The 16,917-nt window shown below is 41.4% G+C and overlaps 1 protein-coding gene across 1 annotated transcript in view; it reads left to right on the plus strand.

Moving 5' to 3' along the window:
- Nucleotides 1–16,917, plus strand: part of LOC107557888 (1-phosphatidylinositol 4,5-bisphosphate phosphodiesterase beta-4-like) — a 23,073-nt gene that overhangs the window by 1,039 nt on the left and 5,117 nt on the right. Inside the window, exons 2-3 of the mRNA XM_016241464.1 lie at nt 7,505–7,563; nt 15,059–15,155. Coding sequence (XP_016096950.1) covers nt 15,072–15,155 — 84 coding nt within the window. The 5' untranslated portion in view covers nt 7,505–7,563; nt 15,059–15,071. The remainder of the gene's footprint in view (nt 1–7,504; nt 7,564–15,058; nt 15,156–16,917) is intronic.

The raw sequence follows: 16,917 nt of genomic DNA on the forward strand, positions 1-16,917 counted from the left end.
TGTGTGTGTGTGTGTGTGTGTGTGTGTGTGTGTGTGTGTGTGTGTGTGTGTGAGAATGTGTGTGTGTGTGTGTGAGAATGTGTGTGTGTGTGTGGGTTAGGTAATTCAGGATGAACTGTGCCTCTATCAGAAATAAACTTTTGTTATCAGGGATGTTTCTCCCTTTCGCATTTAATATCTGGGACATTGTGATCCCTGATTAATGTCTGATCCTCTCTCTCTCTCTCTATATATATATATATTTAGTCAACATATGTGTGTGTTTTTGATGGTTGTGTTTAGATGGCCATCATGTTTTCTTCTTAAATGTCCTTAAAAAAAGATACATTAGTGTTGTTTTCAAAATATACCTACATTCAAAATGCAGCATCTGAAAAGAAGCACTAATTTCTTTATGTAATTACACCATAACTCGTGTACCTTATTTCAGATTTACAGTCACAGTTTGACATTTAATGCCTTGATATGCAATATTAATAACAATGTCAAAATAAAGAGTAAAAGCAGAATTACTGGCACTGGAATCAAGATCCAGCCTGACAGAGCAATCGTTCACTCGAGATCTGTGAAGCACTTTTCTCTTCGTGTATCCGGACAGATTCTGATGCCGCATGTGTTTTCTTCAGCTAAAGCTGTCAGGTTCAGATGTGTTTTGTCACGAGGGATCCGTGCGTCACACCTGTTCACGTGAGCGCGCAGGTAGAAGGATGTTTATTCAGTCAGAAACAGTATTCTGGTGTGGAGCTCAATCCAGCTCAATGCTGTGGGATGCTCTTGATGGCGGTGGATCTGTAGATCTGGAGTCTGGAGTCAAGCAGGCGCTGCGGGTCTCAGCTGTGTTTAGGTTCTTGTGAGACGGACCTGATTCGGTACGTGTTTTATTCAATGCTCTGAACTCATGCATCATGTTGTGTTGTTATTCTGTGATTTGAACGGTTCATTGAGCCGCTATTAGTTCTTTCTTCAAATGTGATGTGTTTCCTGAAATGACAGATTGTGCACGAGTTGACTTGTTCATCATGTCTTCTTATGGAGGTTTATGCTTTATCATGTTTGAGAAGCGCAGGGTTTGCTCATAGTCTGTGTTCGACTGTTCTGTGACATGAAGCTTCGTTCTTGTGCTGTCAGTCCGGTCTTTGTCTGCAGCAGCTTTCAGAAGCACTAAACTGTTACCCGCCATGACAAATGTCTAATTTTACTCAAATGTTCCTAATATCGGCCACCATGTCTGTTATCGGTCATAGGCAGATATTTGCATCGCTGATTCCGCTGAAGCCGGTTCTGGATCAGGCTCGAAGCTCCATCTGAACAGCTGTGTGAAACCAGTTCAGACAGAAGTGTTTTTCCATGTAAACAGACCTGTGTGGTGCTCTGCTGTTGTGTTCTTGCGCTCATGCGTCCGTCTGTGTGCTGTAGGGAAGATGCACTATTATTTTTTAATTAGGCAGATGCAAACACAATGAGTCACAGGCTTCTGGCTGTTATTGTTCACGTTGGCTTTCATGCGGCGGCTGCCAGTTTTCTTTGGGTCGACTGACCGTGGTTCGGTGTTTTAAGATGCTTGTCTTCACAACCGTCTTGTCTTAAATCACTTTCTGCACAACCGGTGAGTTTGTGCTCGGTGCTTCAGCGTGATTCGCACTCGCATTAGCTTCACTGAGTTGGCCGCGTTGTTTCAGTATCTTCGATCAGCAGATGGTTCCTCGTTAGCTGGATCAGGCTGGTTTAGGTCAAAGCTGAAGGTGGTCATGGTTATCTTAGAGGACTAGCAGTAGTCATGGTTGAATCCTGACCACCTTAAACTGTAGAAACTGCGCTGTGTTACTGTGAACCAATCACAGCGGCTCGTTCTGTGTTATTAAACCCAGTGTGCCGTTGCTCTGGGAGTTTGATACAGATGGCATCAGTTTATCTAAGAGCCTGGTCACTTCATGCGTTTGCTCTGATTGGATAGCTATCCGATCATGAAAGAGCAGGTGTAAATGCCCTCCGAAACGCTTTCGAGGCGGATTTAAAGCCGATCGCTCAAACCACTTCAGGAGGTGGTCTGGGACGCAAGTGTAAATGCATCTGATTGTTGAAACTTTTCTCCTCCGCAAATGTTAAAATGCTAAACGTGTGAGAGCGTGTTATAGGCTATATGACATTATAGTCCGATGTGACCGCGCTAATGCAACACGATGAGTAGCTGAGTATCTCTTCAGCAAGCCGACGCGCAAACTAACGCAAATGAAACTGAAAGTAAGTCGCTCAACACACAATCATTTATTAAAAGTAGTGAGACTAACTTATCTTTCAGTGCTGATGCTGCTCTCTCTCCTGTTGCGGTCTTTGAACTAGAAATTAGCCGATGATGAATAAAATGCAGCACGCATCTGTTGCTTTCGTTGACGTGAACTTCGTTAAATTTGCATATACTGCGGGAATTGAAGACCGGATTTATTCCATTTTGCGAAGACACAAATGTACAGTACATTACAGTATGTGGCCATGTGTAAATGGAAACATTTGAACAAAGTGCTTCAGCCAGGATCAAGAATATGAGAGGTGCTCAGAGTTGCTGCAGAACACAGAAAAAAAGAGTGAGCAACAACAAAAACATGTTGCTGGAGACGGGCTGATTGAAAGTGCAGATTCATTCTCTGCCAGCAGGAGGCGCTTTTGGAGCGGCAGAAACAGTGGTTTCCCTGGTAACGGCTGTACATAAAGCAGAGCTCCGCTCAGAAGCGCTACTTTATCAGATACAATGAAAAGGCCATTGAATTGGAAACACTGGTAATGTATTAGAGGTCGATCGTCGATATGGGTTTTTCTCTGGCCGATGCCGATATTTAGAAATCAGAGAGGCTGATATGTTTGGCCGATTTTCTTTTTTCCCCTTCATCTCATAAAAGAGAGTTTGAGTAAATGTTTACTGCAGGTCTTCTTATGGAGGTTTATGCTTTATCATGTTTGAGAAGCGCAGGGTTTGCTCATAGTCTGTGTTCGACTGTTCTGTGACATGAAGCTTCGTTCTTGTGCTGTCAGTCCTGTCTTTGTCTGCAGCAGCTTTCAGAAGCACTAAACTGTTACCCGCCATGACAAATGTCTAATTTTACTCAAATGTTCCTAATATCGGCCACCATGTCTGTTATCGGTCATAGGCAGATATTTGCATCGCTGATTCCGCTGAAGCCGGTTCTGGATCAGGCTCGAAGCTCCATCTGAACAGCTGTGTGAAACCAGTTCAGACAGAAGTGTTTTTCCATGTAAACAGACCTGTGTGGTGCTTTTCTTTTTTCCCCTTCATCTCATAAAAGAGAGTTTGAGTAAATGTTTACTGCAGTGTATATATCTCAAAACAGTTCTGAAGCATGCTTTTTGTTTTGCAAATGCAAATTGATTCTCTGCCAGCAGGAGGCGCTGCTGGAGCGGGAGATATAGCGGTTTCCCTGGTAACGGCTTTAATCTAATCCGGCATTACAGGAAAGACAAAATGAAAATGACATCGAAGGTTTTCTGAAGACGGTCGGTTCTTTTCAAAGATACATTCATATAAAAACACCAGCGCTGCATTTTAATGTTGAAACGTGCAGTGCTCAGTTTATTTAAGGAAGTATAAGCCTTTTGGGAAATCTATTTCTACAATCTAAATCTACAACGTAATTCCGCTTTTGAAACGGTCTGTTTTGCCTGGCCATCAGCTGAAGCTGTGTGTGAATGAGGTGAGCTACTCCGTCTCACGCAGCCAGAGAGAGATTCCTCAACAGCGCTTAGCTGCCCGCAGATGCGCCTGCCTATAAATCAGCCTAATTTGCAGCACAATCGGCTGATGCCAATTAATTTAAAAAATGCCAAAAATCGGCCCGATTAATCGGTCGACCTCTATAATGTATATCAAAATATCGGAAATGTGTTTAAAAATCATATCACCATAAAAAAATTATATCGCAGTATATATTGAATTATTGTTCAGTCCTATGTGCATCTGTCGTCCAATAATCACAATAATCTTTGTGCTTTGTTAGTCTCAGCGTTGAAATTCTGTCAGTTTCATCACTAAATTCACTGGTTTTGTGGCTCTGTAATGTGTGCTGACAGATCGCTGATCATCTCTTCCTCTTTACTACTAGTTACAGCAGCAAATAAAGCTGAATGAACATCAGAAGAATCAGAACAACTCACTGAAACCAATCATGAATGTTGTAATCCATCAATCAGTGATTCAACGGCGGAAAGACGTCAGTAAACCAGCTTGAGATCAATAATGTCGTAACATTTACGATGATTAAATGGTTATCAATATTTGCACTATATTACATATTCATTATTTAATGTGTTTCAATAAATCTGTCATGAAAACACATTTTTATTAAAGCCACCAATAACAAATTTGGAGTAGAAACAATTATGTGTTTAAAAAGTTAATATAATAACTTTATTTGCCTTATTTGGAATGGAAATGTCTGTACATTTAATTTGAGTGTTGATTGTTAAAATAAACAGCAGTGAAATGTAATAGTTGTTTGTTAATTTCAGACTTTAATAGTGATGTATGAGCTGACAGGGTTTCCTGTATAGTATACCGCTTTAGCTGAGATGTGTGAGATTTCCTTAAATATTTCCAGATGAGTGGATATTGAGCTGAATTGAGAGCTTGTGAATTGGAATTGTGTTTTGTCTGTATGTTGAGTGTGTTTCAGTGAGACAGCTCAACACTTTCACTATTAATGACTGGACTGAGTGAATTTGCGGGTCCTGAAGCGATTACTGCACCCCCCGCCGGCCCGAGATCTCCCAGCATGCCGTGTTCCTGCGAGCGTCTCTGTAGAACAGCCAGCTGAAGCATCAGGGTTCCTGGACGACGAGCTTCGGCTAAAAATAGCGCGGAACAGCTATTACTGCTCTTTCTAATTGCAGGCCCCTGTGAAACACGTTCAGTCACGGCACTGCTGGGAGCCAGCGTGCGGACGCAATTTGCACTTCCAATTAAACTGTCGACCTTTGTGCTATAACTCAGAACGTGACTTCTGAACGCTGCAGCGTTCGCGTCTATTATTACCCGCGTTAGCCGAGGATGCGGTGACGAAGCGTGCCGATCCCTTGTTATATCACTAGTATGTGGTCACCTGGGTCACGTGACCGCATCAGGTGACCACATCTGAAGGGTCAAGTCGCCTTTATTTCTACAGTGCTTTATACAATACAGATTGTTTCGAAGCTGCTCTACAGTCTTAGATGAATGGATGACCCCAGAAAACCCTGATCTTAATGTTTATAGTATCTTAATATCTTATAGGTGCATGCAGCAGATTAGAGCTGGACGATGATACAAACAATCAGACAAATCAGCTGGCAACTCGACACAATAATCTTGTTTCATGTGAGATTTTCTTTTGTCGTCAGCCGTTTCATCTGATTTAACTAGATTTCACAAAATGGGTTGGTGCTGAAATACTGTAGAGATTGATTGAACGCACGACCTTTGACCTCAGATCAGTTTGTCAGTTAATTATGCACGTTAACTATAATCAGACCAGAGAACTATACGCGTTATCTGGTTATCTGGAATGGCTGATGACCGACTGCATCTGGCACGCTGTCAGGAGCGCCGTTTCCCATGATGCTCTGCGGCCATCCGTTGGATTGGTTCAGATGAGCGGCAGTGATGACTCTGATCCTGATGAAGGAGCTCAGTGAAGCTCTCAGCTGCAGGAGATTTTCATTGATTATTGAGGCGCTGATCAATAGTGATGTGGAATGAGTGAAAGACGCGGCGGTGTTTCTCTGAGTGTGCCGTCGCTCGCAGGTGTCGCAGGTGTTTGTGTTTCCGCTGTGGCTGTGAACGGATTGACGTTCTCCCGCCGCCGCCGCGGGATTATCGGCTGCTTTAATCAAGAGAATATTTGTCGCCTCGTCTGATGTTACCTGAAATAACGCAGCTTAAAGTCTAAAAATACACGACACTCATTACGTGGATTTGCCAGACTGAACGAACAGAACAGAGGGCTTTCTCAGGAGATTTAACCGGATCATTTGTGTTTTATAACGCGTTATTTTAATCTTCGACAGATTGATAATCCAGAGGAGATTGGCTTCTGCTTCAGAACACTTACTGTAAATCACACACTTTAACCATGTCGTTCATTACAATTTTTATAAGATTTGTAGATTGAGAGTTCACAATTTTAGCTGTAATTTAGTTTCCTTTTCTCTCTCTCTGACTGTTTTATGTTAATGAGCTGTGTTATGATTGGTGTAGTTCACACTGTGGGCGGGTCATAAATGTTAATGAGCTCTGTTATGATTAGGGATGTAACGATTCACTCAACTCACGATTCGATTCGATTCACGATTTATTAATTTTTTTAACAAAATGAGATTTAAGACAAATTATAAATTAAATGTGTCCTTTTATTATTGCTTGAACAAAATGCTGCACATTTCTTAGTGAAATTGAAATATGACACTATAATAATATACTAATAAAGCACTTGCATATCATTGCTCTTTTGATCGCTTCTGTTGTCCTCATTTGTTAGTCACTTTGGATAAAAGCGTCTGCTAAATAACTACATTTAAATATAATGTAAATGTAAATAACAAAACTATATTGATATTTTAAAACAAGCCCCAAATCAAATAAATAAGTAACACAAATAAAATAAATCTCTTCATATAAAGAAACTAAGGCTTTGTCTGTGCTCTTAACATTTAACATTAGAGGCAACCGCTGCATTTTAATCACGATCCAAACAAAGCTGCAGCATACATGCAACACCAGCAGTTTTTAATCTATATTAGATTGTATCATTTCGAAATCTGAAGCAAAAACAGAATGGTTTGAGTTCAGTTTTGTGAAACTATGCATAAAACATATCTGCATGAAACCGAAACCGCAGACGAGCTGAACGAGACGCAGATGCACTCTAATTCATATAAACTCCTACCCCTAATTGAATTTTAAAAAAAGTTGTTTAGCATCTCAACCGATTTGAATCGTCACATATTCATTTACATATCGTCACATATTTCATATTAATACATTTTCAACCGGCTCGCGATTAATCGTTACATCCCCTAGTTATGATTGGTGTAGTTCACACTGTGTGGGTGGGTCATAAATGTTAATGAGCTCTGTTATGATTGGTTTAGTCCACTCTGTGTGGGTGTATCATCTATGCTAATGAGCTTGTGGCTGGGATGTTGTTCTGGATGGACTGGAGAGGAAGTTTTAGGTCTGAATGTAAATGTACACAGGGATGCAGGGACCATCTGATGCTTCATGTTTGCTGAAGTATGCATCGTTGATTGTTATTTTCCTGCTTTGAATCAATCTGTATTGTATAAAGCGCTATAGAAACACATGTGACTCCACAGCTCTGAATGAATCATGCGATCGCAGGTGTTTGGTCATGTGACCACAGGGCAGCACACCTGTTGCTCTCTCTCTCTCTCTCTCTCGTTTTAACAGCGGCTGTCACTCGTTCCTCACAGCGTTTGCTTGTGTCTTCTTGTTTTGCAGAAAGTGAGCGCTGTCCTCAGCCCATCGTTCGCCTGCTCTTCACCTTCAGCCTCGGCCTGGTAAGACTGCTTTAACTCAATTAAACCAGACAGTAATGAGCGGCGTCTGATCATCTGCTTTATTAGCGTGTCTGTCTTCTGTCAGGATCTGTAGCATCCTCAAACAGCCAATCAGACGGCAGTGCTGCTCGCTTCTGTTCATTAAAGCGACAGTTCACTCTAAAATCACCATCACTTACTCTCTCTGGTGTCCTGCAGACCTGTAGCAGTGTCTTCCTTCTCTGGAACACAACGACCCAGACAACATCAGACCCCATTGACTTTCATTATTTGGACATAAAAAACACAATATATCAACAAAAAAAAAAATATATATATATATAATTAACAAATCAAAAATATTTTCCTTTTTGTTTCACTGAAATAAGTCATACAGGTTTGAACGACACGATGGAGAGTAAATAAAGACAGAATGAAGAACGGTCTCTTTTTAATATGAGATTTTAAATGAGTGTACGGTCAAAGAGCGCTTTATGGTGCGTCTGAATCGTGAACATGAACATACTACAGTATATAGTGTGTATACTCTCTACAGTGTGCATAGAGTAGCATGAACCGTCTACAACAGAGCACGAGTCGAACACTGTATCCCACAATGCAATGCGCTCAACCTTCCATTTCCAGTGCGATCAGTGACCCGGCAGTGATTCTCTTTCTCAGACCGGCGAACGTTTTCTAACAAAATTGGACTGAAAGTATGAAATAACCGATATGACGCCGTGAGTCATGTGACTGTGCTGCATCGTCATCATCATCATGTGTTTCTCATACTATCATAGTTTAGTTTTATGGGTAAATGCAGGGTTTCTGCAGGTCCTTCTAGTCTTAGATTTGGTTTAATCAATATTAAGGCCATAGTGAGTCTTAAATGGTATAACAGAGGTCTCAGTTATTTATGAAGTCTTAAATTTGGAGTCACTGTGATACAGATCTCATCTGTCCGAATGAGCACAGACATTTCAGAGTCCTGCTGTATTTCAGGCTTGTTTATGATTAAAAGACACTCATTCTGCATTTTTCTGGCTATTATTGGTATTTTGGCGACACCGTAAACAGTATCTGGCATTTAAATCAATGCAAACTCTTTTATTTTCTCTCTGAACTGCCCGTCACAGGAAAGAAAGACTAAGGGCGTTACTTATACATATTCAGTATGTGGATTTTATTAATATCGGCACAATAATCTTTTATTGGCTTTCTTTGAGCACGTTATCATATCAGCAAGATGGACAGATCTGTACTTCAGGTGAATAGATAAATGAGAATCAGTGCAGATGTCCTGAGCCTCAGCCTGCTTAAATAATAAAAGAATTGATTCGTTTTGAGATTGCAGGTTTGTTCTCTAGCAGCATGTGGTATTATTTGATTTGTGCAGGTCTTATGAAGGCTGGATGTGATGTGAAGCTCTGCAGAAAGTCTGTAAACGGCACAGAGTTCATGTTTACCCGCCGCGTCCAAATGAAGCTTAATTGCTGCTCTTTGGAGATTGTGTGTGTTTTGATGGGGATGCTCTTCTGGGAAGACGAGTCCTCCGGTGAATCCGGCTCTGTCCGACCGGATCATTAACGGCGGTGATCCCGGGAAGAGCGTTGCCATGGAGACGAGCGTGTGTGTGTCCGCGGCTCATCAGACGCTCTCGTATCATCCGTATGAAGTGTGCCATATAAGCGCAGCTATTTACCCACAATCCTCGCTCTTTCTGTAAAAGGCAGTGCTCTGTTTCTGTGGCTCTGGAAAATATTCCCTCTTTGTCCTCTCTTGCCTTATCCGCCGGACTTCGGAGGACAGAATCCCTAATTTGCCGCTCCTGTTAGGCACATATTTGGTCAGAGATGATAGCAGGAATGATGGAAATCGCTCCCGGGCCGGAAACGGCTGATTAGCGGCGGTTTGGGGCTCGTTCTGCCCTTGTTTGGTCAAATGCGGATCTGCTGCTAATCCGCCGTCTCCTGATCCTCTCGCCTGTGAAGATGATGGCAGCTGGAGAATAACATGCAGTCAAACCAAAAATCATTCAGACAGCAGATATAATTGTTGATATTTTGTTACTAGTGGGTGCAGGACACTGTAGCTCATTCATGTAAGCGATGAGAGCAAAATAAAGTAAACTCTGACAAACTCTTCATACAGTGGACTAACAGTAAACTTCGGGAGCAATAATAATTCAGACACTTTGAGCTGAGCATGTGTTTCTGAAGTGTTTTTCTTTAATTGCTAATGTGATCTTTCTACACCACAGACTGAACAGAATGAAGCACTGCTTGGTAATTAGTTGAGCTAAATGGGTTTTATCTAATCGTGTTCTTAAATGTAACAGCTGACAGCTATTCAACCGAATTCATTACATACCTTTCTATCAAAGTTATCTGAGATTATCAAGATGAGTTTGTTCTGACTCAGTTTAGCTCTGAGCTCTTCTCATATTTTAGTACCATCTTCTAAACTATAACCAATAAACTGTGATATAATGTGAGAAATGTTGAAGATGTCTGAATAATTTTCAGCCGCTGATGATCGATCACTTAGTGATCAGGTAATATGTGAATAAACATTGATGATTGTGCATCTGAATCCCATCGGTGGCCTGTATTGATCAGTGATGGATGTTCTTCTTCTGTCCTTCATCTGAACTCCAGACGCTGGTTTTGGTTTGTCGCTCCTCCGTCAGAATGCCTTTATTAATAATCGGATCTGTGCTGACGTTTAATCAGAGTCTGGTCAGCTCATCTGCTGCTAGAGATACTAAACTCAGTTTAGTTATAAAGCAGACGACAGAGAGCTGTAGAGGAATAAAAATATAACAACATCAATAAACAAAACAAGCCACAGACGATAAACAACAGGATAGATGAGGATCAAATTAATCTCTTCAGGAAATTAAGAGCCAAAGAAAACAAAGAAAGTCTTCTGCTAACCCTTGAGTTTAATGTGAGTTTATTATCAGGGCTGATCTTTGAAGAAAATACAGATGAACCTGATCATTCTGTCATCATTTACTCGCCCTCATGTCTTTGCTCTGTTGAGCACAAAAGAAGGTATTCTGATAAATGTGTCTGTGTTTGTGTATGATGGCAGTCTGATGTGGTTTGGTTCCCGGAGAAACAAAGTCATACAACATGTTTGAGAGACACAAGTAAATGATGACAGATTGATGATTTTGGCTAAATTAATCCTCGTTTGACAGCCTGATGATGAGTGAATGGCTGTATATCAGTGACCTTTGACCTCCTGCCCTTACATGTGAACATCTGAGTCTCTGAGCAGAACACAGTGAATGAACACACTTGTTAGCGTTTGTGCTGCAGATCTCTGGAGTCCAGCGCTGATCGTGCAGTGAGATGCAGACGCTTCTTGAGCTGCAGTGAGGGTTTGAGTCTGGCCTGCAACGCCTCCCTGCTGTCTCGCTGTTTCTGTGTTTGTCACGGAGTTGAAGATCTAAGAGTGTGTGTGTGTGAGTGAGTGAGAGTGTGTGTGTGTGTGTGTGAGTGAGAGAGTGTGTGTGTGTGTGTGTGTGTGTGTGTGTGTGTGTGAGAGAGAGTGTGTGTGTGTGTGTGTGTGTGTGTGTGTGTGTGTGAGAGAGAGTGTGTGTGTGTGTGTGTGTGTGTGTGTGTGTGTGTGAGAGAGAGTGTGTGTGTGTGTGTGTGTGTGTGTGTGTGTGTGTGAGAGAGAGTGTGTGTGTGTGTGTGTGTGTGTGTGTGTGTGTGTGAGAGTGTGTGTGTGTGAGAGAGAGTGTGTGTGTGTGTGAGAGAGAGAGAGAGTGAGTGTGTGTGTGTGTGCGCACGTTTTTGTGACATATGAGGACACAAATTTGTATGACGTGGGTATGACAGGTATTACAAGGAGAAGGTGACTTATGAGGACATTACCCCATGTCCCCATTTTTCAAAATGCAGAAAGTCTCCTGTGAGGGGTAGGTTTAGGGGTAGGGTTGGTGTAGGGCAATAGAATATACGGTCTGTACAGTATAAAAACCATTACACCTATGGAGAGTCCCCACTTTCACAAAAACAAACCTGTGTGTGTGTGTCAAAGTCAAAGTTTATTTATAAAGCACTTTTTAAAAAACAGCAATTGTTTATCAAAGTGCTGTACATGCATTAAAGAATAAAAATATCAATGATACAAACAGTCAACAGCACAAAAGAAGACAATAAAACACCATAAAGACAGTAAAAGAAAGCAGCTCATAGCGTCAAAAGCCAGACTATAAAAATAAGTTTTTAGGCTAGATTTTAAAACAGCAAGTGTTTGAGCCTGTCTAATGTAGAGGGGCAAACTATTCCTGAGCTAAATTGCATTAAAGAATAAAAATATCAATGATACAAACAGTCAACAGCACAAAAGAAGACAATAAAACACCATAAAGACAGTAAAAGAAAGCAGCTCTCACATAGCGTCAAAAGCCAGACTATAAAAATAAGTTTTTAGGCTAGATTTTAAAACAGCAAGTGTTTGAGCCTGTCTAATGTAGAGGGGCAAACTTTTCCTGAGCTAAATGCTCGGTCACCCCTGCTCTTCAACTTTACCCGTGGGACAACTAAAAGCAAATGGTCAGCAGACCTAAGTGCTTTTAGTGGAGCATACAGCTTGATCAAGTTGGAAAGATATTTAGGTGCTAAACCAATAAGAGATTTAAAAACAAATAGCAAAATCTTAAAATGAAAAGACAGGTAACCAGTGAAGAGAGGCGAGAACGAGGGTGATGTGTTCCCGCTTTCGTGTACTCGTCAGCAGTCGAGCTGATTCTGGAGCATCTGCCGTCTGGAGAGAGAGGCCTGACTAATACATATAGAGAGGCCATTACAATAATCCAGACGAGCTGAAATAAAAATATGAACGATTCTTTGAAAGTCTTTAGAAGACAGGAAAGATTTCACTTTGGTGAGCTGTCTCAATTGGAGAAAACTAGATTTAACTACCGAGTTAATCTGTTTGTCCAATTTAAAATCACAATCATGATAACGCCTAAATTTTTTACATAGGGCTTCACAAGTGGTTTCAATTCACTAAGGTCCAAATCTGATGACTCACAAGTACCTCCCGGCGTAAACAGTATAACTCGTGTTATTTTCATTAAAATTAAGGAAATTTAGTGCCATCCATCCTTAATTTCCTCAAGACACTGCAATAGGGGTGCTAAAGAGCAAGTATCTTTTCATTTCAAAGGCAGATACATTTGCGTATCGTCTGCATAACAATCAAAAGAAATACCAAATTTCCTAAAAATATGTCCTGAGGGGAGCATATACAGGGAGAACAGAATAGGCCCCAAAATGGAGCCCTGGGGGACCCCACACGTGAAAGACAAACTGAGAAAGTTCTTTCGGACAAGTAGGATCTAAACCATCCCAACGCAGTACCCTTAATACCAACACATTGTTCTAAGCGTGTAATCAAGATCTTATGGTCTACAGTATCAAATACAGCCCAAAGGTCTAGTAGAATTAAAATCGTTCCCTGAATCAGTAGCAAGTAACAAGTCATTAAAAACCTTCAACAGTGCAGTTTCTGTACTATGTCAAAATTTAAAACCAGACTGAAACACTTCGTGAATACCATGTAGATCTAGAAATGAATTCAATTGTCCAAATACAACCTTTTCCGTAGTTTGGAAAGAAACAGAAGTTTGTGTGTGTGGATGTGTGTGTGTGTGTGTGCGTCTGTGTGTGTGCATGCGTGTATGCCAAGTCAAGTCAAGTCACCTTTATTTATATAGCGCTTTTAACAATACAGATTGTGACAAAGCAACTGAACAGTATTAATTAGGAAAATAGTGTCAATAATGCAAAATGACAATAGTAAACACTCATTTTTCAGTTAAAGACAGTTCATCATTGAATTCAGTGATGTCAACATCCAGCTCAGTTTAAATAATATCTTTGCAATCATGTCAACGATAACGCTGGAAATGAAGTGTCCCCAAAGTGTGTGTCCAGAGGCGACATGTATGTGCGCGTGCGTGTGTTATAGTGTGTGAGTGTGTGTGCGTGCATGTGAGTGAGTGTGTTATAGTGTGTGTGTGTGTGTGTGTGTGTGTGTGTGCACGTGCGTGTGAGTGTGTTATAGTGTGTGAGTGTGTGTGCGTGCGAGTGTGTTATAGTGTGTGTGTGCGTGCGTGTGAGTGAGTGTGTTATAGTGTGTGTGTGTGTGCACGTGCGTGTGAGTGTGTTATAGTGTGTGTGTGTGCGCGTGCGTGTGAGTGTGTTATAGTGTGTGAGTGTGTGTGCGTGCGAGTGTGTTATAGTGTGTGTGTGCGTGCGTGTGAGTGAGTGTGTTATAGTGTGTGTGTGTGTGCACGTGCGTGTGAGTGTGTTATAGTGTGTGAGTGTGTGTGCGTGCGAGTGTGTTATAGTGTGTGTGTGCGTGCGTGTGAGTGAGTGTGTTATAGTGTGTGTGTGTGTTGGTTACTGCTGTATTAGTCTGAATGTTTAACTTCGCTGACAAACATTAGCAGGGTGGATTTGTTTGCACTAGTCAGGTGCTGACAAACGTTTACACACACATTTACTACACACACACTCTGATGAGCTCTGCTGTGTTTGATTGTTTGATTGCGTCGTCTTCCTCCAGGTTTTCCGCTGCTCCTGCTGTTTCTTCTGAAGCGTGTGTGTGCTCTGCATCGTTGCATCGTTAACGCTTATGAAGCAGGGGCCTCTGGGTAATTACCCTCGCTGCCGTTTTAAACCGGCGGTAGCAGGGGATTGCGCTGCCTTACAGGGCCGGATAATTATCTCCGCTAACTCACGTGTTCGGACTTCTGATCGATGCAGAGTCAAATTTAACCAGAATAGTTAGGGTTCCTGACTAGTGGTCATGGGATGTTAAACTATCCGCTTTATTTGACGTGAGGAGCATCTGTGAGATGAGCATGTCATTAGTTTAACTTTTCGGTTTAGTTTGGGTTGATGAGGTGAATCTAACCGGTAAACAGACTCATTTAACCCGTTTATAATCATCCTCTGCTGAAATCAGACCATAATCACGTTTAGACGCACGTCATGATCATGATTTCTGAACATCCCATCAGGCCCTGAATGTAGAGGAGCCGTAACTCTGTCTGTTTAATTAGCATGAATATATAGCACACCTCATGAATATTAATGAGCTGATTGAATATTTATCAGCTCGGTGACATATCTTAGGTTTATTTATAACGCTCAGTGTCCGGTTTGGGGAATCGTCGCTCTGGCGCTTCTGTCAGCATGTTGGAGCTGTTTTAGCATGTTCTACAAATTATTGAGGGCATGAATATTCTCGTGAGCTGCAAGAGAAACAACAGTTTCATTATTTCAGTTAAAACACTGATGTGAATTTGTTTTAATGTCATGTTTTCACGTTTTTCCTGATGGTTCAAATGCTACGTGTGTTCATTCACTATTGAATTCATTAATTTATTCTTTCGAAAAGTCTGAATATCTGTAAAGACAAAGATGTGTTTGTTCATATTGTTTTCTGGATGTTAATGCGTGTTATTTCTGACATGTGTGTGTTTTAGGTCTGTGAGCATCATGACCAAATCATACGAGTTCAACTGGCAAAAACACATTCCTCATTTCCTGCAGGAAGGAGCCGTGTTTGACCGATTCGATGAGGTAAATATCCACACACACACACACACACACACACTCACTCTCTCTCTCTCTCACACACACTCACTCACTCTCTCTCTCTCACACACACACACACTCACACACACACACACACACACTCACACTCTCTCTCACACACATACATCATACAGACACACACACACATACATCATACACACACACACACACACACACACACACACACACACACTCACTCTCTCTCTAGGAAAATAGTGTCAATAATGCAAAATGACAATAGTAAACACTCATTTTTCAGTTAAAGACAGTTCATCATTGAATTCAGTGATGTCAACATCCAGCTCAGTTTAAATAATATCTTTGCAATCATGTCAACGATAACGCTGGAAATGAAGTGTCCCCAACTAAGCAAGCCAGAGGCGACATGTATGTGCGCGTGCGTGTGTTATAGTGTGTGAGTGTGTGTGCGTGCATGTGAGTGAGTGTGTTATAGTGTGTGTGTGTGTTGGTTACTGCTGTATTAGTCTGAATGTTTAACTTCGCTGACAAACATTAGCAGGGTGGATTTGTTTGCACTAGTCAGGTGCTGACAAACGTTTACACACACATTTACTACACACACACTCTGATGAGCTCTGCTGTGTTTGATTGACAGCTGTCGTCGTCTTCCTCCAGGTTTTCCGCTGCTCCTGCTGTTTCTTCTGAAGCGTGTGTGTGCTCTGCATCGTTAATTCGAGCACGCTTATGAAGCAGGGGCCTCTGGGTAATTACCCTCGCTGCCGTTTTAAACCGGCGGTAGCAGGGGATTGCGCTGCCTTACAGGGCCGGATAATTATCTCCGCTAACTCACGTGTTCGGACTTCTGATCGATGCAGAGTCAAATTTAACCAGAATAGTTAGGGTTCCTGACTAGTGGTCATGGGATGTTAAACTATCCGCTTTATTTGACGTGAGGAGCATCTGTGAGATGAGCATGTCATTAGTTTAACTTTTCGGTTTAGTTTGGGTTGATGAGGTGAATCTAACCGGTAAACAGACTCATTTAACCCGTTTATAATCATCCTCTGCTGAAATCAGACCATAATCACGTTTAGACGCACGTCATGATCATGATTTCTGAACATCCCATCAGGCCCTGAATGTAGAGGAGCCGTAACTCTGTCTGTTTAATTAGCATGAATATATAGCACACCTCATGAATATTAATGAGCTGATTGAATATTTATCAGCTCGGTGACATATCTTAGGTTTATTTATAACGCTCAGTGTCCGGTTTGGGGAATCGTCGCTCTGGCGCTTCTGTCAGCATGTTGGAGCTGTTTTAGCATGTTCTACAAATTATTGAGGGCATGAATATTCTCGTGAGCTGCAAGAGAAACAACAGTTTCATTATTTCAGTTAAAACACTGATGTGAATTTGTTTTAATGTCATGTTTTCACGTTTTTCCTGATGGTTCAAATGCTACGTGTGTTCATTCACTATTGAATTCATTAATTTATTCTTTCGAAAAGTCTGAATATCTGTAAAGACAAAGATGTGTTTGTTCATATTGTTTTCTGGATGTTAATGCGTGTTATTTCTGACATGTGTGTGTTTTAGGTCTGTGAGCATCATGACCAAATCATACGAGTTCAACTGGCAAAAACACATTCCTCATTTCCTGCAGGAAGGAGCCGTGTTTGACCGATTCGATGAGGTAAATATCCACACACACACACACACACACACACTCACTCTCTCTCTCTCTCACACACACTCACTCACTCTCTCTCTCACACACACACA

Source organism: Sinocyclocheilus grahami, unplaced genomic scaffold (genome assembly GCF_001515645.1).
Source record: "Sinocyclocheilus grahami isolate Dianchi unplaced genomic scaffold, SAMN03320097.WGS_v1.1 scaffold623.1, whole genome shotgun sequence".
NCBI classification, from domain to species: domain Eukaryota; kingdom Metazoa; phylum Chordata; class Actinopteri; order Cypriniformes; family Cyprinidae; genus Sinocyclocheilus; species Sinocyclocheilus grahami.